Here is a 26,817-nt window from a genome sequence, read left to right on the forward strand (position 1 = left end):
TTGACTGGGTGACTGAAACTCCTGCATTAAGATGACACACTGGCCACAATGCTTCCCCATGGCTTTAACAGCTCCAGACCTCCCAATTTGATACTGTGATTCCTGCGTACTTGATAATAAAAACAATATACTTGAGGGTAACAAACCGCGGTGGCTGTTAATGCAGCAGGGGCAGTGGGCTGTTATGTCTTTGTGGTGATGACTTCAAACTCTGAGCATCCTGAGCACCTCACTGAAAAAGAGCAAAGGATGGTCTATTTAGGGGTTATTCCCCTGAAATTTGCCGGGTGTTTTGATGATGCCATTTGTTGCCTAGTTACCCTTGGCAAATCTTCTACATTTGACTTCCTCGGCAAATCATAGTATCTACTAATCTTACCATCAAGGGTGGGATCTGGAGGAGCATTCAAGAATAGTTGGAATCTTCCTCTGGTATCGATAAGACTTTGACTGCTCACTGCAAATACAACACACACATGTCAAAAGTGGCTTCTGAGAAAGTATATATTGAAACCCAAAATTTCCACTGACTTTAAGAACCTCTCACGAGCAAATAGGAGAAATGGCTTTGTTGTTAAAAGGCCAGTGGGCAGATCTTATGGAGGGTGCCGGGAAGCAGGATGATAAAGCCCTGAGGATGTTCTGTTCTTTCAGTCATCAAACCCTCACTACGTGACTCATTCAGTGTGAGTTTTGGGTTAGTCCAGTATAGTATTCTTCACAACAGCCAAAAGCAGATGACTATAGGGAAATATGAAAATATTTGCTTGTTGAATATTCTTGTTTCCAGCAACTTGTAGCTTAAGGACTTCCCAAGCTCTAAGCGGCATCTTTAATAAACCTTGATAGATTTCTCTTCCATGAGTCTAACCAGTGTGTCCTTCACCCCATGTATATTTTTAGCACCCATAACATCCTGGTATGAATAAAACTTAGTCCCTAAATATCTATGACTAATCAATCCTTTTAAGCAAGCTTCATTGACTTCTGAACTCCCACAGTGGCGCTTAATTTGACTATTCATTTAATTTACCATCATCACCTCTCACTGCTAGTGTTTTTACTCAAAGCAGTGTACCCTACAGATGGTTCTCTAGTAACACAGGCACATGATTTCCCTCCACTTGAATTCTTCATTACGTTCAATGCATGACATTCAACACCAGTAGTACGCGGAAGGCTATAAAGGAAGATCAGTGATATGGTGCGAGCTGGAAAAACTGGACCAGAAGGGTTTCAAGATGAATCAAGGAAGGAACGGGTGCAACACAGAAAGCGCCTGAGTGACTTGATTCAGTCCTGTTGTTGCTCTTGAGACGAAAAGTAAGAATATAGATAAAACTTCACAGCAAATCCCCTCTCCCTTCTTGACTTACAGAGCTATAAACTCACAAATGTGCGATCACATCAATCGATAAGAAACATGGTTGATGCGCACACACACAAAGATTCAAGAATCCTTGGTGACATTAGTGACAGCCACACTTTTAAGTGATATATCAGTGCTTTCTTGTACTCGATATTAAACCTAATGACCACAGGGACTGGTCAGGTACAGTCTCCTTTTGCTAGCTAATGCCTCAGTGCCCCATCAGCGTGCTGGATTTTCACGATCTTCAATCACAGGCTGACTTGTGTATTCTGCTGTAGCAAGCTCTGCCTCTTTGCAGAAGCTAACATCTTGGCAAATATTAGCAGAAATATCAGTTTCAATTAATATATTTTTTTAGACTCAACCCAAATTGTCACTGACAGAACTAGGCCTTAAATGCTATGTGGGAATCAGCTTTCCTAAAAATTTCGCAACAGAACAGACCTGAGCAGATGACCCACAGGTCACCTGTGAAACACCCAGCTCGGTGAAACCATTATTTTAACTGTGACACAAATAATGACGTACATAGTGTTATTTGTTAATTAGTGCTGTGCCATGTAACAAGCAGAAGGTTATGCAAAACAAGAAGCGGATTCTAACGCAATAGAGATACCTATTATGAGTTCTAATCACTAAAGAAAACATCTTTTGTAAGGGTTTAAATATAACTCTCTTGCTTTTCAAATCTTCTGATGAGCTAGCTATTACTAATGTCGAAAGGTGATGCCTGTCAGCCAAGAACTACATTGGAGTCCATAATTGAATTTCAAGAGTTGTGAAGAGCAGGCTAATAAAATAGCTGCTATTAGAAGTGATGTATGGCAAAAAAAAAAAAAAAAAAAGAAAGTTCTGGTCTGGCAGGATGCGAAGTATGTTGTGTGGTTTCCCTATGTCATTTCAAATGATATGTTCAATTTTTCTGGGCTACATTTGTCTGACATTCTTCTCTTGTATAATAATGATTCATTATATATAATTTATTCAAGGACTGTAACTCACCTCTAAGTGCCTATAAATATTACTGCAGCTAGACATTTGCATTGTAAAACAACCACGTAACACTGGGATTTATGAAGGATCCTTTTATGTTAGTTCCTTGTCAGGAAAGATAGATTTTTTCTGAAGTAAAACATTGACCTTAAAATCATCTTTAAAATATAACACAGGAAACAATTAACAGCTCTTCCCTGTGTTGTTTAGGTACTTTGACAATTTTAGGGAGGGCTGGGGGGGAGCAAAGTATTCCTTGGCTATTCAAAATGGATACAGCTATACTGTTGTTACATCGGTGTTACTGGGAATGTTCCCATGGTTATGACGGTAATATGTAACATCTGCCCTCCCACTGCTTTGCAAAAGCATGAGCCATTTCTGAGCAGAGCTCTTAGAGGTGGTGGAAGGCAGACAGATGACACTGCTATGAGGAACGGCGAAAGAAAAACATAGTCCCAGCTGGAACAAAGGCTGCACGTTGTGTCACTGCACCAAGTGGGGTTAATGAAAGGGTGCGGGACGCTGGCATCCTTTATGGCCCCCGGTAAATTGGTATGTGGATATGTAGCAATTCTTCTAAAAACAGGGGAGAAATCCAATGCGAGATGACAACATTCATCTAGGGCACAGCAAGTGGTGAGAAACTGGTACCATAGTGATGTCCTGACCTGTCTTGCTGCCACCCTCACTGGGCAGAGTTAGGCAGCCTAGAAGAGAAGCTGAATGAAATATACTTTGTTCTCATTCTCTGGTGATGAGAATTAGAAGTAAAGAGCTTAAATTGCAGGAAGGAACAGTTATGTCAAACAGTAGGAAAATATTTCTAATGGGATGGCAATGAACTGCAATGGCACACCCAAGGCGGCTACGACATCTCCAGTGCTGCTCTCCAGCCAGACGCACTTTGAAGGACAGGTTAGAAAAATGTCTGTGAGAGACAACACAGGCATAATTAGTGTCACCGCAAGAATAATTCAGTGCTCAGGTATCTCTCCAGCCTAACCATGTTCAGCCACCATGTCCTGTGCTGGTATCTGGCTACTCTTCCAGCTGCAGCCTCACATCAGTAACACCTTGTCCTGGTCAGTACGAACTGCCACCAGCAGGACATAGGCCAGATGTTTCTGCTTAGGGCAGGATGGTGGACAAACTGGTCTTCCCAGGCCGATGCCAGCTCTGTTCTTCTATGATTTCTCTAATTTACTACAGGAAATCTTAATCCTTTTCCTTTGCTGATTCCCCCAGTAGGGGTGAAGATCTGCACTGAATCTACTGATCATTAAATCCATGCCCCTCAATACGGTAGTGTTAGCAGCGTTCAGGCCATGTGATGGGCTGTAGGCCAAAAGTTCAGAAATGCAAGCAGCCTCTCCAAATAGCGCTGAATAAAGTGGAGATCAAGATTCCTTTACCCCGCGTTAAATACGCAGTGGCTGTTCATGACACCAGGTAGTGCAACAGGAAGGCTGTCCTGAATTAATTCCTCCTGCCTGCTATTCTCTGCCAGCTCTTTGGCAAGTCATTTATTCTCTCCTCCGTGCTTTTGTTCTCCTTTTGCAGGATGGGATAAACAAGCTGCTTAATTGCACCAGGACACTGTGAGAACAGGGAGGATTAGGTGCTACCTTTGCCCATAGATAGTTTTACCTTTATCTGCTTTCAAAGGAAGCATGAGTCGAGCTCCATTCTTGGTTTCGTACTTATTTACACAGGGTTTTAGCTGAGCATGCACTTCAACACCATGTAATGCTCCTCATGTCTTATATGGAGTCTATCCTTTAACCCTGATTTGCTGCTACTGTACAACCTGGAGAACAACAATAACAGTAACACCTGCAGGTTAGAAAAATGTTTTATTGTACTGAAACATACTGTACAATGGTTACATTTAATCTGTCCCATGAACCAAAAATATCTTAATCATAGAATCACAGAATCATAGAATGGCTTGGGTTGGAAGGGACTCTCAAAGATCATCTAGTCCAACCCACCTGCAATGATATTGTCCATTGGCTTAAAAAGTTAGTACTAATAGAGATAATTTCATTATTAAAAAAATATATATAATGCTTTCTATTTATTTTTTTCTATATTAAAAAGGCAAATTTGGGGATAATGATATGGCTTAAATATATTAATATTTTCCCTCTGGGAAGCTTGTCTTCACATCTGGATAGAACATGCGCAGAATAAGTTCAGGAATCTCCTTCTCCGTGACAGCAGGTTATCAACCCACATAAGAGGGAAATTCAGCACGTTCAAGCAGAGTCCCTGAGCCAGGGAAGAGGGTGGGTAGTCTGTGATACCTGTTCCCGCATATTAAAATTTCTTCTGTATATTTTCTTCCTATTTTTTCCCTCTGGATAATCCCAAGTTTGTCCTCCCTTGTTTTAACTATTGACATAGTAATGAACAGATCACTGTTTCATCAAAAAATTCTTTTTAGCTTAGTGGAATTAACCACCATGGCTTCGAGTTCTGGCAGAAGGGAAGGAGAAAGAGAGAGTGACTCCAGAAAGCAATTCAGAGTTCCTCCATTAGGACACCTGCAGTGAATCACCTCCTGGAGAAATCTCTTTCTCTTCACTAACTACGGTGGAAGCCCAGGAAGACTTGGCTGGAAAAAAATAGCCCTTGTGAGTCTTGAGTAGGTTCACTAGAGTCCTACAGCATCCAAACCTCCTACACACTGCAACCTCCACATCTGTCTGGAGCTGCACTCTTAGCCATCTTCAGTCAGTTGCTATTCTCCGCAGGGGCCAGAGATGCATAGTGTCTAGTGTTTGCAGTCCTACACGTTCTCTCGCAAGTTGGCATTTGCGCAACAACAAAGGCAGCAGATTGTCAGGCTTCGCTGGGATTTCAGTGTTTCTCTGAACTACAGAGGAACTGTTACCTATACTTAACAGTTCCTGGTTATAAATTACTGAAAAACCAGTCAGGGAAGAAAGGGCTGCTACAAAAATGCACAGAATAAAAGGAAAATGACCTTTCCAGTGAGCTGAAATACACTGCCTAAAATGACAGGAACAGCATCCTGTCCTGCTTCAGACCTCTTCTTGGACACTACTCAAAACTGCTGTGTGCGCAACACGCTTACCATTTTCCATCAGGAATAAACTGGCCGAAACTGTACTATGTTGATACTAAAATAGTAGTAGACAATCTGTAGTGCTATGTCCTTGTCCACATTCCCTATAAAACCCTGAAAATCTAAGGCAACATTATACCACAACCGCGCTGTTTTGAAGACATCATGTTGAGCCTCTGCTAGTCAGACTTGCTGCTCACCACATGATGGTACACAAATGAGCACTGTGACAGTAAAGAGATCTGGCCAATTCTTGCTACTGTCACGTAAGAAGGCATCATTACATTTTAAAAATATGTATGTTCAAAAAAGACTTGTTTCTTGGTTGTTGATAGATTCATTTTCCTGGATATACTGGAGAATGTCCACTTGATTCATTGTCTGAATCCTGTTTTCCTGTGGCTTTGCCAGTGGAGATGAATTAGTGCTCCTGGGGGCAACTGCTGGCTTCTGAGGCAATGGCGGTTTTGATGGTACCTTAGGTTTTGGTTTGGAGATTACTTTCAAGAGTTTCTCTAAATCATCTTCAACTCTGGAATGAGAAGAAAACATCAGTGACATTTTGGGAACTTCTGAACTGGTTTTTGTTTTGTAAGAAAATGCATTCCTGCAGAATAAGACTTTCTGCAGGAAAGGATCAACTTTGATGAATTTCTCTTTTAAGAAAAGCTTTCCATAACACTTTCAATGTTACCAAAATAAGAACTGTCTTTTTATAATAAATAATGCGATTTTTCAGTTCACCATGGAAGTTAATTAATTTTACAGCATGTTTTCAAATGTCTAAATTAGAAGCGATTTGCAATCATCAAATTAAAAAGACCTTGGTTTGGGAAAAAAAAAGCTTTTGATCTGTGACAGGATGGTTTGCTTCCTCAAGACCTCAGAAATTTTCATGGGATAGTAAAATTTTTCACATTCAGCTCTGCTTCCTCATCATCCCCATCCCCCAGGACTGAGACTGAGCCCTCCCCATGCCCAATCATGAGAAACTGGAAAATCTAACGGCTTTAAAAATATTAAATTCACATTTAAAGAATGTGAATTCTTTAAATTCCAAGAAACTGAAGGAGTTTTGCAATCTGTGAGCATATACAACAACTCTTTTTTGGTGACGATTTCACTGGGAAATAGACCCATTTCCCAGTGAAATATCCCAAAAAACCTGAAACAGTTAGGTGTTTTTTCTACCTGGACTGTTTGACCTTATCAAAAGACACAGCATGCTGCGTGTTCCCATCAAAGCTGCTAAAAGATTTTGAGAGAGCCCTTTTAACACATAGTCTTGTGACTCCAAGAGGTAGCTGGCTGTGGAAAGTGAGTATGTGAAGGAAAGGGAAAGAAGGCTGTGACACATTTCTAAAAGATATAGCAGAGATGGCAAAATAAAAGTTAGCGCAGCTAGAGAAGCCTTGGCCACTGTAATTTATGCTCTGAATCAAAACAGCCTCTTGGTTTGGTCCTCGGAGCACAATGGTCAAACAAAATACCGTAAGGAGTAAACACAGTTGTTAAATTCCCAAAGGCTCGATTGATAACGAATTGTTAGCAGTCAAAACCCAACCAGCAATCCATGCAGATCATCCGCTGTGTAATGACCAGCTACAAAAGTGAAGCCCCTGATAAAATGCGTATCTCATAGATGCTTACAAAATACACAGCTTCCGAACTGTAGCACAGAAAATCAAGAGAGGTAAAGCACACGTAGTGCAAACAAGAACTTTCACATGGGGGACGAGGAGCCAAAGATCAAGAGGAACAGCAGGTTTGTAATACGTAGGTATCTCTTTGCCAAACCCCGGCTCTAGTGTGATATACGTACTCTACGACCGTAGCATCTTAGGCAGTGAACTTATTTAACTGTTTAACTGTTTACAAGCACCGATATAAGAACTGCTTTTACCAAAGTTCAGTACCAACCGAATCAGCCCATTAGGCTGTAACAGTGCCAGCAGTGAAACTCTCTCTGCCTCAGCCAAAGGGCAGCCCGACAGGGAAGCTACAAATGAACGAGAAGACAAAATTAAAGTGCAGGAGTTATTCTAAAGGGACTGCAATTTTCTTTGGTGCTAAAATTCCCTTCAAATAGTTTTACTTATTTCACTCTTAGAAGACTTGTGAGGATAAGAAAGTCTGGTAAGTGATTCTTAAACAAGAAGGAAGTCGGCAGCACGTGCAGCCCATCCCTCTGTCTCTGCCACAGCATCAAGAGGTGGCACAGTCCCTCTGTCCAGGAGGATGGGCTGGATGCTCTCCGTTGGTCACAGCACCCATAACCACCTCGTGGCAAATGGCAAGGAGCAAATGGAGATGTGACTAAGGGAACAGACAACAGCTGTTTCTCTCTGGGAGGATTCTCTGAAGCTCCTCATCTGAGTCCTTGATGACTGGAAGGGGTTTGCTGGAGCAGCTCTCCGGCAGCTCCGCTCACTGGAACAGGATACCATACAGGGAGTCGAAGGAAGGTGCCTTTTTAGTCTGTTCTTCTACAAGCCCCGTAAGTAGGCAGTCCTTGGTGCACAAACACGTCTCACCTCATTTCATGTCAGGCATTTTTTAGTCCTTCCACTCATTTGTCTTTTGTATTTCCTATCTTCCTCACTGCCAGGCAATGAGGCCGTCTTGGGGAGGGGGTTATCTGGACCCCTGTGAAGCCACTGGGATAACTTCCGTTGACTAAATGGGACTGTGATTTCTCCCTTTCTCTCTTGGTTCACTGGTAGCCTTAGGAGAGATACTGTAAATGCCCCTACTACACGGCAGAACAATTGGTGGGGCCTTCTGCAGACAGGTAAAATAAAGTAGGCAGCTAAAGCAAAGCCGAGCTCTTCCGTGATTTGGGAAGTGTCTTACCCGGGTAACTGGCCAGGACCATGGGGAACATGATCAACAGAAGAATCAATGTATCTGAGACACTACTGCTCCATCCCTAGTGCACATCGTTTGAATGTTAAAACCACAGGTACTTAAAGAGCTCCAGCACCCTCAGCTAAGGATCCCACTATTATTAAGAAAAATTGCATAATTTCAAGGGTTTCTTTTTTATGCTGGCCATTATTAAAAGCTGTGAGGAACTTATGACTGCACTGTCCAGGCTGAAACAAACTACGCTCACCATGAAGTGGCCATAAAGTGAACAAGGATTAGCCTGAATTTTCTGCTGTATATGTGGTCAGATAAAGCCATTGCTGAAGTCAGATCTTCTTGCGACTCCCAAAGGGAATCTAAAAAGGATCAGTTTTAACCAAGGCTAATCTTATAAAATCAACTGCCTGAACACTAATATCTAGGAAATACCTAAACAGACTAACTGAGGGACAGAGCTGGGCCACTGTCTCAGAGCTCTGCACCTTGAACTCTATCTTGTGGACTTTGTATTCCAACAGGCAGCTCCTGCTGTTACCTCAAATTTCATGCCCCATGTCATTCCGGAAATTATGTTCTCTTTTATTTAGATAATAAGATTTCCGGTATCTTTTAGTTTCCTTGATTCCTTGTGGATGACATATTCCACCTAACTTACAAAACACCTTGCCAGTGTATTTCTTCCATCTCCATAGAAGAAATTAATTTAATTTAAGCCCAGGCATTTTTGTTTGCTGCAAACTCTGATATCCAAGAGATATCACACCTGTGATCACATTGCCAAGACATGTTCTTGTTCTCTTTGCTGTGTAATAAACAAAACATGTTAGAGCTGGTATTTCTGAAGCCTAGCTTTCTTTACCTGATCTGATGCCTCCCTCCTTGGCATAAATAAATACTGAATGAGTCAGTGTCTATGTCATGAAGGTTTGGTCATAAATAACAGAAATGATAATAACCAGATGAACAATACATACATATACATACAGGTCATATACGGAGGAAGCATGATTTTGAACGAGGTGCACTGCCCAGCAGGGGCAGCAGTAAATACAGCTTATTAACCTCATCAGATGGTACAGCTTGAATTCTCTACTCCTGTGTGGCTCTATATTAACTTCTGTGCTAACCACAGCAACACAACCACTCAGCACAGTCAGAAAATATCCCCAAAAGATGCAGCCCGGTAGGTTGTGGGGGGCTTTTGGGGGTGGTGGTGGGGGTTTTTTGGTAGTGTGCTTTTAGGCCAAAAATTCTACAGGAAATGATTTTTCAAAGTCTGGAAGCTGATCATGCAAATCTCCTTTTTTTTTTTGTCCTGGATTTTTTAAAGACCTTGGTTAGACAGAGTTCTTTTACAGAGAACACAGCAGATAGTATGTGGTCTTTGTCTCAAAACCTGCTTTTCAGTGCTGCGGTGATAGGCAAACTGTTTGATCCACTGCCATTTGATCATGTGAAACACAACTGTCTTTGGAAAACTAAAGAGGTAAAATGCAAAATGCCTCAGGCAGAGATAGAAACAAGGACTTCTATTTCTTGAGAAGCAAATTAACTGTTACAGTGCATAACTACCACCATATTTAACTCCAGGCCAGGAGGAGGAAGAAACAAATCAAGCAACCATTCTAAAATAACAAGGAGATTAAAGGAAGAACCTTCCCACCCCCATCCCCCATCTTTTTATAGACAATCAGGCACAGAATCCATGTAATTAATCATTCTCTAATTAGTCTCTTTCTTTTTCTGTAATGGAAAAGCAGCACCACATTGTTTAAAATTCCTGCCATACTGTTGTGCTGATTCACAGACTCTATTGGTGGAAAATCTCTTTGTTTCCAGACACAGAAAGCAATCAAAACCCTTACTGAAGAAAGACTGTCACAAAACCCTATGATACGACTGCTAGCACGTGGACTTCAAGAGAGTAAACAAGTTCTCACTTGGAGACGGATGCAGCTGCCATCAGAACATCAACATTTTAGATGCCACTTCTCTGAACTCTGTCCTGTCTATCTGGACAAGATCTCTGTGACAGGAATGACTATGTGCGTGTATGGCATCTAGCATGATGGGGACAGTGACCTCTGCTTGCTGGGAATGCTCTAATGAGGAGAATCAGTAATGAAAGCAAGAGACAAAGACTCCCATAATTTGCTAAAGTATCCAAAAGGATCATGCTTGAAGATAGGTTATGCAACTCACAGCAGTTCTTGCAGAATAGACTTTTATCTTTTCCTATCTTATTATTGGTGTCTTTATTTTGCCTGGTGTTAATTCTAAGTATGAGAGATACCTTAGTGAAGCCTTGGGGAGAGGTGTAATAGCAGATATATGATTTGGGAAAAGACTTGTGCCCAAAAATAGGCAGGAGGCTTCGAAGCATCTGTTGACCATCACTTCTGCTATGGTCAGTAGAGACAGTGTGATGTCTAACAAGGCCCATGGAAATTATACAGGCTGGAGTTAACAACAGGAGTGCAAAGCACAGGGGGCTATGTAGGAGGTATCTCCCTTCCTGCTCCTGCAATCCATTACAGGTAAATTCATACTGGTACTTTAACCAGTGCCAGGAAATCTGTCTGGATGCTGGAACATGAGAGTCTGTACTCTTGAAATGCTAGAAGCAGCACTGGCACAGCTTTGGTCGAGGACAAATTAGCCCTCCTCCAAAAACTCCCAGGTACAACTCGGAGCTGGTGCAGGACAGGGACCATTCCCAGGAGGCAGCTGCGTGCAGTCACCTTATTCTGGAGCTGGTGAGAGTCTAATAGCATGGACGCAGCCCGGTGCAACCATGTACCAGGCAACTCGGTACAGGCAACTCCTGGTACAGGCAACTCCTGGTACCCGGTACAGGCAACTCCTACATGCACATGCCCACAAGAAACCCTCTGAGGAGAACAGCCTATGGGCTGGATCACTCACCCAGGAAATGAGACAATTCAATTTGCACAATCTGAACCAGAGAGCTAGTTCAATTTTTCCCCAGCCTGAAGAAGTCCAAACCTCTGTCTCCTGCTTCTCTAGAAAGTTCCCCAATCACCAGGCAAAGGCATAGTGGGAGCAGGGGAGAACAGGCAGCTTTCACCCCTCAGCTGAAGATGGCTGTCAGAAATGCAAGTAACCGGGGGCAAGACGGCTGAAATCTGGTGACTCTCAAGCCTAGCAAAAGCATCTCTTTTACGCTAGGAGAAACAAGGACTCTAGGTCACCTTTCCGCATTATTCTATACAACCCATACATGTTCCTAGGTGCGGGGCAAGAATTAATGTTTCCTGTCTGGCAAAAGCCTTTCTACTCTGTTGGCTAAGTTTATTTTGTAGCTCTTCCAGTGTTTGTAAGCAGCATCCCTATACAGCACAGGAAAAATTAAGTGAACAAAATAAATGCTTGAAAACCATCACAGAAAGTGCTCTTGGACAGCAAAGAAACCCCACCAAAAACTGGCAGGAAAACAAAGAATTTATTTGTTTACTGAAAGCCACTGCAGCCAAATCAAGGTTCTCTCCCCACAGTCAGGTCACAACAAGCAAGGGAAACTGCCCCAGAGCGGTCAGGAAAGTTCTAACTCAGTTATTGCAGCCTCTTCTACCACCTGCCCATCACCCAAACAACCCTCTGCCCAAAGGATCTAGATTTAAACCCTCTGGAGTTTCTCAAAGGTCTTCTCCCAACTATGGTGCTGCTCTCATATCCTCAGGACAGCAAGAAAGCATTTCTCATGATGTGGTGCTGGAGGTGGTGTCCCATATGACCCCGGGCTAGTCTGAAGGTGTAAGTGTTGCTCTCTGAATTCAGCATCTGCTAATGGCCTGCTGAATTAAGAACATACAAACTTTTTCTGCTGCAAGGGTGGCAACAGTTCCTTGGCAAACCTGAAGCTAACGAACTTGCTCAAGAAGCTGTATGGGCTGAACTGTCTTTAGAAATGGCCACTGTTAGGATGCAGTTTCACAAAAAGCTTCAGCCTCTAACAATATAATGCTCATGAAAGGGTCATCACTTGCATCACTGATGGCACAGCTCGCAGCTGTAAATACAGATCAAACTGTAAATACAGAAAAAATTCATCTTTTAAGGGCATGGGCAGGATGACGTAGCTGTAGCACAAAGGTGCTGGACTGTCCCTTTCAACACCTGCAGTCTTAGAAAGAAGACAACAGGTCACCAACCCTAAGAAAGAAGACACCAGGTCTACCATCACAGGGCAGCAGAACTGGGATCCTGCTGCTGACACTGTTCTCGGTGCTGGAAAAAGCCAAATTTTATACTGACAGCTGCTTCCTTCCAGTTCAACTCCCTATTCATTATCAAAGGTGAAGTTAATTAAATCTCTCCTAAAAAGCTGCTCAGACAACTGCGGTAATTATTTCAGGCTAGGATGTGTGATAATTTATGTAATTCTGAGGGCTCACAGAGCTGCTGCAACATTCACAGGATCAATTCTAACATTGGTTTTCCACAAAAACCTGATCCATCACGCCAGGCAGGCACAATTTAGATTAATGAGGCAGAAGAGGTCGACTGCAGTCTTGCTGCATGAAAACTTAATTTGCACATCAGTGACCACTGGGTGTATGGAGATGAGAAAATGAGACTGCATGAGTATCCACGATGGGAGAGTCTGCAGGATACTGATTTCTGCAGAAATCGACTTCTGTCTCTAGCTGAAATGGAAATCAGACCTGAAGAGAAGTTTTGAGAGTGGAGATGGCTGAATGCATCCAGAAGGAATCTTTATATGGTATGACGTGACCCAGGAAAATGACACGGTAAAAGAGAAGCCTGGTCCTAAACCCAATCCCAAAGATAATTCTTTTAACATGTGTGAAAGGGTTGATCAGCTACCCTTTCATCTCACTGCAGTTGGTCACATTGCATCTTGGAAGAGTCAAAAGGAATGCAACCCAGGACTTCTCAGAGGAGCCTGGGTTCCTCTGTATCCCTGTGGCGAAGAAACAAGCCAAAAAGACTTGGCTACCTATACCTCCCTTTCTCAAAGCACATCCCATGAAGGAAGAGTATGATGTGATCCTTTTTTCCTGAAGGCAACATGATGGGACTTGACCTTGCTGGTTCCTACCCCAGCAATTTATCTCTTTTTCACAAGTTCTGGAAGGACAGGCAGCACAGTGCTCTACAAGCATCTCACTGATGTATTAAGGCAGACCCTTGTGGTAGGAAAGAGTGCCTGTATCTACAATGCCAGTGGTTAGTGAGGTAGCTCACCTAGTTTCTCCATCACCATCACTTAATATTTGCTGGTAGGCCGAGAAATTAGTAACCAGTAAAAGGCTGGTCAATGCACAGGAAGAGGGAAGCTATTTGCTTGAATGGAGATGGTATTTTGCCATAAAAAGAAATCTTTCATTACACTTACAAAGCAGTTGGTTCTTCTCAAAGCTCAACACTTCTTAATGTACAGTAGGTGATTATACTTAAAATAGCAATTCTCATTTCATTTGAGCAGGTATTCACAGAGAGCACAGTCTTCACTTTGCAATGAGAACATTTATCATATTCTCTTCTCCCTCGTGTTGTGACAAGCACAGCCCACGCACATTTTGCAGACTCATTTGTCTCCATAACAGTCTCTTCCTCAGGAGTTACAAGTCACTGCTGGGGATTCACTGCTGTGCTGACAGTGCTGTGGTGCTACTGCTGCTACAACCACAAAGGTACCATAAAGATCACAAAGGACTCAGTTGCTCCTGTGTTCTGCTCCGAACATCATCTTTTTCCCATTTCCCCTTTGGAAGAAGAAGGTTCTGCCTTCCTCTGCCTTAGGCAGTGCTCTCACATTATCTGCCCATGATTCACTGGAAAGCACATTTTCCAGTAAGTCAGACACTTGTTGGATCTACCACATGCATGTGAGTAGACCACGTGGTACACACAAACGTACACTACGTAAGTCAAGAGCTACTACATCTGCATTATTCAGCTAATCCATCCGCGTACAGTGAACATGTCTAGGTTTCTGGACCTTCCACAGACCTGCTCATCATAGCTCAGGGCGGTCTTAGGTCTTGACAAAATGTGTCCAGGTAAATTTTCTGTATGCTATAGCAGACCAAGACGTCTACAGTTTTCCTCTAGTAGGGTACCAAGCCATAGCCCACTAAAGGAATGGGTTGTCACAGCTCCCACTTTGATCTGAGGGCGAGAGATTTCTTCAGTGCCCTTTGAGACAGGAGAGGGACTGACATTTTCAGGGCAAAGGCAAGATTTATTCTTGGGACTCAAAATATGCTCAAGCCCCTGTGCTAGAGAGATTGCAAGGTTCAACTCACGTTGAACGTTTCCTCTCACTACAAAGGGTCACTGCATGGAAAAGAGTCTGCGGCACTGCCCCGCAAGAACACGTAACACCAGTCAGGTGGGAAGGGAAGCTGGGAGATGATTCAAACGTTGCCTCTACATTAGACTTGACAGTTCTGCTAAGGCTTCCAGCTAAACAGAAAACTAAGTGCACTGTTCATTACCACTTTAGAAAGCTCAGCTACAGGATTTCAGGTGACTGCACGGAATTTACACACAGGAGAGGTGAAACATTCTACTAGGTTAAACCAGCACTGCCTCTACTCTTCCCCCCTTTCAACAGCTTCTTCTTTACCCCCAGTCACCTTGCGATTCAGTCCACCAGCTCTGTATGTTGTGCAGATAACACTGTGAACTATGTTTATCAGGGGGATTTCAGAGGGTGTTAGGCACCTGAACAGGTCAACAAATCCCGACCTATCTGCCTATACCTCTTGTACAGCCAGGAGTTGCCTCTGGATTCCTGCAGCAACTTTCCCATTGGACTGCTGGTATGATTTTCTGCTTCGTTACATGTATTCATTTCCAGTGGGATCTTGATGACTTCTCAACTACTGAAACCACTGAGACAATTCAAGAATAAATGAAAACTATTCGAATTTAAAAGAAGTGGAATCTTTTCCCATGGGTTTCCATTACCATCTGCGTATGCCGCTAACATTGATGACCCCAAACTGATCTAAAAGCACGGTCTTTTGGTCTCAGAGCAGACTTCAGAGACATTTCTTTGCCACAGAGGAAGAAAAAACATATAATCCAAAGGATATTAACAGGACAGATGGAGAAACTCTCTCCGCTAGTGGATAATAATGCAAGGACTGCATTGAAACAGGCGCTTCTAGCCATATGAACAATCCGGATCAAGCCCTATATGCTGAGATTGCTAGCAGAGGAAAAAGCACACACGAAAATATTGCAAGCACATACGTGTTTGCTCCCAATATACCACAGCACTAAATCAGGTCATGTCCTGCCTCATCAGCTTCCATAAACATCAGGTGGGCTGTCAGGATGTAATGTGAGATGGCACTCAACCCAATTTAACCTTTGTTTAAATTAATTTAGGTATTACTGCTGAGATAGCTAGCACTTTTGCATGTGTAGAAAGCAACAGCTGCAAAACTACCTGCTTCAGGAGAGATTTGAAACCACACACAGATTCTCTCTCCTGGGTTTAGTACCTGCTGTGGAAATCATACATCCTAACAGGAGCTGGCTGGCAAGAATTAGCACTGGAAGCAGGCTGGCCTCATCATTCAGATGCCAGCCTGAGATCCAGAAAGCATGAATCTGACTTTTTATGCAACACAGATTCCCTGGTGATGCTGGTCTCTCTGGGCATTGGCTCCCTGCTTTATCTCCTGAGCATTATCAGTGCAGGGAAACTAGCCTTCTGGGAGAGATGTCATGAATAAAACACATTAAGTGATGATATGTTCCAGTGCTACACTAACAAGGGGGCAGGTAAGTGTAAAAGCAAGTACATTATTCCTTCCTGTAACTCTGAGCTCTGGCCCTCCTTTCCGTTAGATTAAAAATTAAATGCAGGGTGATTAATGAGTCCTGCACAGGATTCCTCCTGAAAGTGGGCACGGAGGTCTGTGAGCCACCAGCAGAAAATCATTCCTCTTGTGGTAACAGGCAAGAGCCCCTGATTTCAGCTCACTGAAGATTAATTCCTCTTTGTTTCTGGGCTTTGTTTCTAACTTTTCATAATGGAGGTCAGTTTTCACTCTCCATGGATTGCTTGCAGAAAGGGGAATTGCCATGTTAGAAAACAGGGACTAGACAGCATGCCTTGGGCCTTCAAGACCCTTTCTTTGGAGTCACAGTATAGTATCTTGCACCCTACTTTTCTCAAAGGGTCTTCCTAATTCTCTTTTTAATGCGTTTGATTTCTAAGCTCCACAACATATTATCTTACCTTTTATTTGTAAGTACAAGCATTGATTCACAGTTAGCATTCAGAACATTTAAGGTTTGCTCTCAAATTCATCTCTTTTGAGGTCTAAATAACTCCTCAGATCACCTTCACCCTACATGACAGATTTGAGATGTGTACCTGAGCAGTTCCTCAGTGTCCTCCTCAGGACCCGTGTTCAGCACAGACTCCTTGTTCTTACAGGCAGCTGGCAGCAGTAGTGAGTCACCCAGTCTTACCACCCCACCAAGGTCTGGATCTTCAAATAACTTCAGATCTAGAAAGGGGAACCAGAAAATGCTGTGGTTACATCATGCTACATAACACAATACCTGCATTAACACTAGCTAGTAAATCTGGCTACTGGGCTGAAAAAAAAAAAGATTGTGTAGAGAATTCTTTTTTTACAAGGACTTACAATCCACAAAGTGTGATACTCTGCACTCTCAGGACTTGGTAAATCTGCTTTCTTCTTGCACTCAAAAGTAGGTCACATTACTCTTGTTAGTGTGGCATGAGTGACTGCAGGACAGCCAGCTCCTGCAGACCTATAATATCCAAGCCCAAAATGTCAAGAGTAAACAGCTACGGGAACTTATTTATTCTGTCCGAATGATTCTAGACGATTCCGCCTCAGCTGAAGATATGCCTTAATGTTCCCAAGTCATTATTTAGCCTCTACGCTCTGTATCACTACCTTTTAAAAGCTCAGTTATACGCATGCGTTACATAAAACAGTCTGTGTATATGCACATATAGAACAGATTTACTCTCTTTAATCTTCTTCCTGGGACCAACTGATGAGAAATCTTTTTCTGGGCCAAAGAGCCCTTCATCTGGATCTACTTCCTCTTCAAAAAGGGTTAATTTGGGCTTCTCTTCCTTGGTTGGAGGAACGGATGCCTTCTTTGTTTTTTTAGTTCTAAAAACACAAGAGAGAGGAAAATCAGCTGCAATTCTTCATTCAATAAGAAAGATTTGTGGCTATAAAGTCACTTAAACTGAAAATAGATGGAGGCTGGGAAAGGATTAGAGAAAGGTGCGTTGGCATCTTTTAGTTGCTGGCACAAACAGGATATTGAGGAGGGACTGTTGGTCTTTCCCACTCTACCTGTAGTCATGGTTTGTATCCTTAAGAACGATCAAGGAACCCACTGGGAACTGGAAGAGCAGGGCTAACAATGCTGTACTGTGCAAACTACCACCTGATCCCATGTGTTTTAAGCAGTTTTACTCCTCCCACGCAGAAAGCTTAAAATAAGAAGACGACCAATTCCAGCAGCACTGTCATAGACAGAAAAGGGATGGCTTGAAAAACAAAGTGCCGGTTGGACCATCACACCGATCCCTTTGGACAGGTTTTTAAAAATCTCTTTGGCTCCATTTCCACGCCAGTGCCTGCTGCTGGTTTTGACTGCTGCATACTCCTTTCATAAAGGTGTTAGACATGCCCCTCATCCTCCCCAAAGAAGACATGATACGAAGACTACATCACCTTCAAGCTGAAGCATGTAGGGACTAGAATATACTTGGTTGGAGAGACTGCTATTTGCAGAATTTACAAATGTCACTCAGTACTTTCTAGAACCAAGGATGGGATTAACTTCCTCTAAATTTAGTCTTCTAAAAATTTGACAGTGAGACAAAGTTAATTTTTAGGCTTCTTCTCAACTCAGTGGAAAGAGACAGACATCTCCATAGGACAATTAATCACATCTATTTTGAACACTGATATTTGAATGCAGTAAATCTCTGAAGATGTCCTCCTCTCCCCTCGGCTGGAGAAGGAAGCTAAAAACTAGTTTGGATTAGAGGCCTCATTTGCACATCGCTTAAACAAGGAGAGCTGAATCCCCTTCCAAGAATAAAGTGAAAAGCGTGTGCCTCACGCTCTCATACCCAGGAGTCACGTTCCACTAGCTGAAGCTACAAGGCAGCTTCACAGTAGGGCAGCTTGAGTTACGAGGCAAACCAGATGGCATATAAAAAAGAAAATCTAGAGAACAGGACAAAAATCTTTGGATGAGAAGTCCAATTCAAACTAAACTGAAAGAAAAGTATTCCTTAGGACAGCATGTCCTTCCTAAGAAATTGCCATATTTCAGAGATTTTTACTCTTAGCAGTCATGGTCTTGCCATTTCTAAGGAAGTCCCTTTGAGTGCCTCTTACAAAGAAGATCGGATCTTCTCCTTTGCAGAGAGCAGGTCAGGTTTCAGCCTAGAGCAAACCCAATTATCAGCACTTAACATGCCATAGTCATCAAAAACTAAGAACAAGGTCAAAAGATTACACATACATTCCAACTACATTAAAGAATCTTGTAAAATCCTCTTCCGATTACAGCTGCACACAAAAGAGTGGAGTCCAGTTACTTCCAGTTATTTTCACAAGTTTATTATCACCAAAATAGAACTCATGGATGATATTACCTTGCTACCACCACTTCATCTCTTAGCAATGGGAAATGTTGCACTTTAGAGGCCTAAGAGCAAGCCCCACGCAGAATTTAAACACAGCCTTATTTGGAAATACACCCTATTCAATATACTAAAGGTATCTGCAGTTGCCAGCGACTAATTTGCTGAACTATTTATGATACAAGCCTTCTTTTTAAAACAGGAGAAACTTCCCCTGGCTTTCTTTTTTTTCGCGTTTATATTCATTATGGATACGCATCGAGTGACTTCTGAATTTGAGTTACTTTTGAAAGGTCAGCTCCAAGGAACTGCCTCAAACTGAAGCATTTGTAAAAGAGCCTTCTTCTAAAGCCTGACAAAATCCAAAGTTATAGTATGTATAAGCCAGACAGCTCTCACCCAGGATTTCTACACAAACTCAAATTCGTTGCTTTATTAACTGTCATAAGAAATCTATCACTTAAATGAACGTAAGTCAAAGGGAGAGGTAAAAAATGAGAATCGTTACATTTAACAACAGAAACAGAAGAACAGTAAGACTGAGTCTTTCAGAGATGAAAAACTGATTAAAAATAGAATTAGTAGGCACAAATAAATCCAATCTACTGGGGAAGAAGCAACCTTTATCTGCATAATTCATGCCTTCCAAAGTATTCTTTGAAAAGTGAATGACAATATAGATGAGGATTTCCCAACGTGCAGAGTGCCAAAAGTCTTTGACAAGATCCCTTGTCCATCCAGAGAGTTACAACAGCTCTCTTGATGCATAAGAGCCTGTTTTACCACAGGTACCTATACACGTGAGCCAATACATTTCCAAGCAACAGCTCTCCACCCCAGTGAAGTTAACAAGGAGTTTACTAACAGTTAGCTAAAGTATTTGCAGCAAAGAGAATCAGAATGGTGGGAAATACTGGGGAAAGGGAAGAGAATCATAGAGTGTTATAAAGAACAGCCACGTAAAAGAAAATTAATTGAACTGAAAGGTCCTGGTAATAGCTCTCTGTTTAGTCTAGCCATCAAACCACCTAGCCACTTACACCGGCTCACCTTCTGTTTTGCCAGGGGACTCCACTGGCAGCTACAGGGCATGGGGCCAAACCCACAGGGCTTGTCTGGTACCAGTAGGAACATGAAGACGTTATTTTTCCGCCTTCAGGTTGTTTCCCCTCACTGCCCTTCTAAGGAAGCCACAGTTGGACTGCCAAGTAATTCCAGCATATCCATACAGGGACTCTGTTGAGGTCAGTCTCTAACTGGGAAGCAGGATTCCCACGGTTCTGTATTTAGCTGTGCCAGCCCAGGCTGTGCGCTGCTGAGCAGAGGTTAACGGATGAGAAAGGGAGTGTAAGAAGTTTCAGAGCCTGTCTGAGGTTCTAGTTTCTCAGTCGGCTTCGGCTGGCTTGAGTGTGCGGCTGCCTGCCCTCTCATCGCCTCTCTCTGTATCCCCGCCACGTCCCCATAAGCAGGGGAGCAGCGACTCAGCTGATCGTGAAGCCACATGCTGGTAGGCATGCAGGGAAGCTGCAAGGATAGTTAATTCAGTCATCACGATGTGCTGAGGTGCAGTAAGCTGGTGCAGGGATGCAGAGGCTTTTGGGAAGACAGAAGGAACATTTAGTGTCCCAGAATATTACTGTACTCAAGGCCTGCACTTCATTAGCACCTTCTTTATACATCACGCTCACAACCTTGGCACCTGACGTTTTGAAACTACCTGCATCCAGCTGGCAGAAGATGACCCGTGTCATTGCTGTTTCTTCATTGCTGAAACAAGTGAACCTTGGAACATCACTCCAGTGAATTTTAAAAATCTTAACAAAAACCAAACCAGCCCAAAAGATGATGTAACCTTTGTTCAGCTGCAGAGATTTCTGGAACCATACCTATTTCACCCAGTTGAGCTCACTGACTTCTCCAGACAAAGCACTGTGAGAATGACTCAAGTAAAACTACTGTCTTCTGCTCTGAGTCCAAAAGTAGTCAAACTGTCTCCTAAGTGACTGTAGATAAAGACTCGCCTCCTAACTGACATGGACCAAAACTGGACAATCAAAACTTAGGGAATATAAATCCACCTAGCCAGGCTGCTGGCAAACTTGAAAATCCACCTGAGACTCCTGGCTCCCAAATGATTCTCAAATCACCCATGAAATTGTCAATAAAACCCTGTATGCAGAAGACACATACTTTCAAACCTAACTCATTTTGCAACAGCAATTCTCATGTTATTGTTTACCAACGCAATGTAGGTCACTTGGTTGGCAGCATCCGTGTCTCACTTGGCACATCAATAATGCAGAAAAGCTTTACGGTTAGCTGTAGAAAACAGCAACGAGGATGACTAAGGCACTCCAAAGTCAGAAGATTTCCAGAGCTGTATGTGTGGTAGCTGTATTTTGAAATATTGGATCTCTAGACCTAACGCTTGGTGACACACGGCTTAAATCAAAGTGCTTGTCTATTGTGCTCAACACAGTCAGGAGTCCCTAACCCATGCCCGCTACTGGGTTAAAATAGTGAGTGTAACTATTCAGAGTAAGTGTAATCTCAGCGCACTGACAAAAATTTCGAGAGTTTATTATTCTGAAAATATGACCATCTCTTTTTTATACAAATAAGATTATGCTCCAGCAAAGGAATGTTAGTCATATAAAAAAAAGACTTATTCAGAATACACATATTCATATTTTCGGTATTCATGGGATTTTACAAGGAAAGAGCTCACTAATATAAATGGACACCCCAGCTCCCACAAATCTACATTTGGGCTTGAACAAAAGAACTACTGCTAAAACAGCAGCAATATTTGCACATCTTCTTGAAAACCATTTCTGAAAAACAAAGAACCTATACACTAGCTCACGCAGAAAACAAAATGTCATCTGCCGCTTTCTTTTCATTCAACAGTGCTCATTTTCCAAAGCCGCCTGACAATAACAGACAGGACAAAAGGGGTCATTCTCATCCGCTTTGGGCAAGGGATGCCCAATAGAAATTCTAAACCCGTCAACTCAACACAGCCTGACTGCTAAGCATTAAGCAACCGTGACAAGTGCTGGCCACAGGGATATTTCACCTCACACAGTAATCTTTTTCTCGTGGACAACACAGTAACTTACACTGTTTTAAATGGCCCTGGCATGTCCCAAAATAAGATAATGCACAATAGACGGAATAAACCTCCTATTAAAAATCATTTGGAAGAAGAGCATTCAATGGCAGGCAAAGTTTCTCCTGCTGCAGCCCCCAGATTAGGCCAGCCTTGGACTATTGTTCCAGCAGAGCAACAGATGGAAAGAAAGCCTGAAGGAATACATTTTCAAAAGTTCAGCGTCCATCTAGGGACCTGCCTTTGTGGAGGGATTTTTCTGAAGGGCTCAACACTTAGGAGTACCTGTTCTTCCTAAAAGAAGCCAAGCTGTTTTTATAATCTGTCCTTCAACTTTCTGATTGTATCCTTTTTCAATGCAATTTGAAAACAGACAAGACGACAGATGGACAACTTTTGTTTAGTATACAGCTCATTAGCAATAATCATAACACAGAAACATTTCCTAAAAAGTTTTCAACAGAATAACTAGTAAAACACACAGGCACTCATATGCCTGGCAAGGGAACAAGGGTTACCGAGTAGATTGTAAAGAAAGAAAATTAACATAAAGGAAATCTCTTTATCGTTTTCCTTTGATTTTCTAGACTAAACCAGAACGTGAGACTTGCTGAAACAAGTTAAGGACAACAAAAGACGAGTTTCAAAATATCATCATGACTAAATTAAAGCACAGCAAAGACACTGGTCCAGAACAAGACAGGCATAATAAAGTTGCCAATAACAATGTGAAAAAGCCAAAAATGCTCACTGGTATTTTAGGTTTCATCTGCAAAGCAGTAGAATGGTACTTTCAGGGTTTCTGACAACAGTGAAATAGTTCTTATCCTAATACTCATGTTAATGATGCATATTTTCAAATATGCAATACCAGATAACACACACTAACAAGTTTTGGAAAAAACTGGCTAGGCATCTTTCTGCACCCTGGATGTAACTGCTCAACGCATTTTAGAACTTTAGGGAGGTTACAGAGGGCTAAAAATAAAGCTATTTCAGAAATTAGAAAAGTTAGAAAAGCACAACACAAAGAAGCGCGGGCTGGTGACCATTGCCTTGATGCTAGTTAAAGATAAAGAAAGGAAGGTAATCATATATAATCAGTAAATAATTAAAAGAGCATTCATTACTGAAGTCTTGCCGGAATCATGCTGCCGTTTTCTTTTGTATGAGCCTACAGGCTTGGTTAATAATGGTATCTTAACCAAGGATTGAGATAGCAGTCCCGAGATTTCCCACCATTTTCTTCCAAAGCAGAACCAGAACTATGGAAGCTCCAGCTCCTGCGGACAGGGACCTCACTGCGGCATCGCAGGTATCTGCTCCTCCGTAGAGAAAGAGCTGGAGCTATCTCTGCATTAATTTAGGCACTTAGACACCTCAAAGCAAGGAGGGATGAAACCAGAACGCTCTCTTTTTCGTTCTCCTCCATGGCTTTGGTGGGATGAGGAGGAGAGAATATAACGTCTTGCTGTTCAGTCTATGAATTAGTAAAAGAGCTACAAGGCAAGCATGACGATGGCAGCATCAGGGTTTGGTGTATACCAGCTTTTATCATGCCCCTAATTCTCTTTCTCTGTTTGTACATTTGGTAGAACTTGATGTCAAATGGATAAAAGGAGAGAAACATTGATTTTTGCTCTGCTTCACTCTTCTGGAGCACCTTCTATTTTCCCTGCGCCCAGTCCTTGCAATGTCTGACCAGTATCATCCTATTTCCCCTTTTCATCCCTCCTCAATCCATTTCCCCAAACTTCTGGCCAGTATCACACATTTCCTTGCTCCACCTCCAGAATCTGCAGTATTGCCTTATCCTCTAGGCTGACAATTAGGCCTCCTTGTCATCTTCAGTCCTCTTCTGCCCCCATCCGCATCGCGTACCTCTTACCCTCCAGACCTCTATTCTAGACTTTCCTTTTTCTGCTTTAACTCTAAAGATTACTATTGTTGATCAAATTATGTTTTTGAAAAAGACCACAGGGTATAACTGAAGGAGAAACAGGAAGCTGCAATGGGAAAGCGGGAAAATGCGGAAGAGAGGGTAAGGAAAAAAAAAAAGGAGGAAATTAAACAGAGGTTAACAGTCGGCAAGTTAGCAAAGCAAGAGAAAGCGAAGAGGTCAAAGCTGATCACAAAATGATAACCAGCTGTAACTGCTGACCACCAAAAATAAACACGGATGTTTACCAGTCAATTTTCAACAAAAGATAAAATTCATGCTAAATCTTAAATAAATGTAAAATCTTTACAGAGAAAGGAAGCTTTACCAGGAGAAAATTAGGACGAAGAGTTGTGACTTAACAAATTCTGCCAGACATTATTCCTTCATCTATTTCCTTTAAGATCACTATTCAAACTAATGGAATTACTTTCAGGAATAGGTCCCAGTTTTATGTTTTGCCCCTACAAAAATTACACTCTAAGGAAAAAAAAAAAACATTCTCTTACCCTAATTAATAATTGTTACAGGCCTGTAGCTCCAAATACAGCAAATTCTTGTGCAAGTGCTGTGTTGCATGCCTGTAAAGTGATGTCTACATGCAGTGTAACTCAACAATAAAACGCGCGACATGACAAGAATATAAATATGACAACTGTAATGAAATCAACCTGCCAACAATGCCCCTTTATGAGACATTCTTCACAAAATGTCCTGAGCAGCTTCACAATCAAAGTCAACCATGCTGAAGCAAACCGGGTGTGAAAAGAACTAGCTAGTGAGCATGTTACCTGCCACATGCTCAACAGATTCAGGAGCAAACACACAAAAAAAGAAGGCATCACACACAGGGAACTGATGGTACTGGAAGTATCCAATGTTGTGGTAAGAATTCTTACAACTAACGAGTAAAAGTGACAAATGCAAGTAGCAAGCATTTTGGACAAGCGACTGGTTTCCTCAACATTGAAATGGTGAAAAAAGCCAAACACACACAAGAACATTCCCCTGTAGCTTCTTGTTAGATGTATTTGAATAATTTCTGAAAAAGCACTGAACGTGTGAATAGTTGATGCCTCATTTTCAGAAGTGTTGGGCATTCATACCTCTAAATCATAGAACCACAGAGCCAGAGAATGGTTTGGGTCAGAAGGGACCTTTGAAGATCACCCAGTCCAACCCTCCCTGTCATGGGCAGGGGCATCTTTCACTCGATCAGGTTGCTCAAAGTCCCGTCCAACCTGACCTTGAACACTTCCAATGATGGGGCATCCACTATTTCTCTAGGCAACCTGTTTACCACCCTTATCCTAAAAAACTTCTTCCTTATGTCCAATCTAAACCTACCCTCCTTCAGTTTAAAACTGAAAGTTTTAAAGTTGTCCTGTCTCTACAGGCCTCGGTAGAGTCAAATCAGCAGGACCTGCAGCCGCTTGGTGCCTCCTCTCAGGGACAGGCAGCCTGACTATCCCACATCTACTTATAAAGGCTTAATTTTGTGTTACCTAATCTTTACCTCCTCGCAAACAGAATGCCATCATATCCAGCAGCGTCTCCTGCCACCTGTTTGACAACCTCCCGGCCTCACATTGTGCTCTTCAGGAGGAGACCATTTCCCCTGTGCTGCTGCCTCACGAGAATTCCCTCCTCACCACAGAACAGGTACAAGAACCCAGACTGTGGGCTTAACTCTAATTTTTATCTGCCTGTGAACAGAAGAGCCTCAAATAGATAATGTAACGAGAGAGGATGTTCACATCAAAAAACCTCTGGCCTCTCTAGTCCCAGAGGCTCCGTGTAAACCTCCGTCTGAAGGGCGCCCTTCTTTCTTGCCTGGTACCTGCCCAGACCCACCCCCAGCCTACAGAAAACCTCTAGCAAACTGCAAATGATGCTCCAGTCTAAAATTTTGCCTGACATACCTGTCACACCACATCTAGAGAGCTTATGAAAAGCCAGAGGAGAGCCAGTTACCGAGGCAGTGAGCAGATTCCAGCGGCAGCCAAGTGGGATCTGCACTCAGAGGCAGACCCTTCAAAAGCGCAGGGTCTCCACTGCTCTGTGATACGGCCCGAGCAGGGAAGATGGGGCTGAGCCCGGTTCCCCACTGCCTTCCCTGCCCCACATCTTGCTGTTCACAGAGGTCACTTTTTCCTCTTGTCTGCGCCGTGGGTAAAACAAACCTCTCACCGCAACACAGAGATGGCTCCACAGGAAATAAAACAGAGAAGGACACAGTGAGACATTATCTGAGCTAAATGATACCGCTGTTGGAGACACAGCCTTGTGCTCCGGCTGCTGCCTCTCCTGCTGATCACGAGATCAAAACCTCTTCCATAAAATGAAAATTCAGCTTTCCTGCCTAGAGGTTTCTTGCATTGTTTGGGTTTTTTTTTGTAACAGAGGTAGAGATAAAATTGCTCTGGGTGAAATATTCCCCAGGCCACAGATATGCCTATTGCACGAAGCAATTCCACTTCTGATGTTGCCGACGTCGCTGGAGGTCAGACTGCAGGAACAGTCACACCAGGGAGCACCGGAGACACAAAACTCTCCCTCCTAGGCAAGGCTCTGAGGCTCAGCAGCGGCAGCCGTCAAGGGGCTTCCTTCTGCTGCAAGCAGAAAAATAGCTGACATAGTTCTGCATTTTTTTAAATTGGATTCCTATTTATGTTTCTATCGCTAACTGGCCTGACTTCTCAGCACACAAGCTTTTGCAAACCTAAGTAATTTCAGGGGCTGGGCACTGAGCTCGGTGCACACACCAGCCGGCTGTCAG

General features: G+C 42.7%; 1 protein-coding gene across 1 annotated transcript in view; it reads right to left on the minus strand.

The window, feature by feature from the left end:
* Positions 1-4,204: 4,204 nt before the first annotated feature.
* HS1BP3 (HCLS1 binding protein 3) overlaps positions 4,205-26,817 on the minus strand; it is a 52,756-nt gene continuing 30,143 nt past the window's right edge. The window contains exons 5-7 of the mRNA XM_074581945.1: positions 17,340-17,491; positions 16,711-16,846; positions 4,205-5,991 (exon numbers count right to left, since the gene is read on the minus strand). Coding sequence (XP_074438046.1) covers positions 5,763-5,991; positions 16,711-16,846; positions 17,340-17,491 — 517 coding nt within the window. The 3' untranslated portion in view covers positions 4,205-5,762. The remainder of the gene's footprint in view (positions 5,992-16,710; positions 16,847-17,339; positions 17,492-26,817) is intronic.

Source organism: Larus michahellis, chromosome 3, assembly GCF_964199755.1.
Source record: "Larus michahellis chromosome 3, bLarMic1.1, whole genome shotgun sequence".
Classification (NCBI taxonomy): Eukaryota; Metazoa; Chordata; class Aves; order Charadriiformes; family Laridae; genus Larus; species Larus michahellis.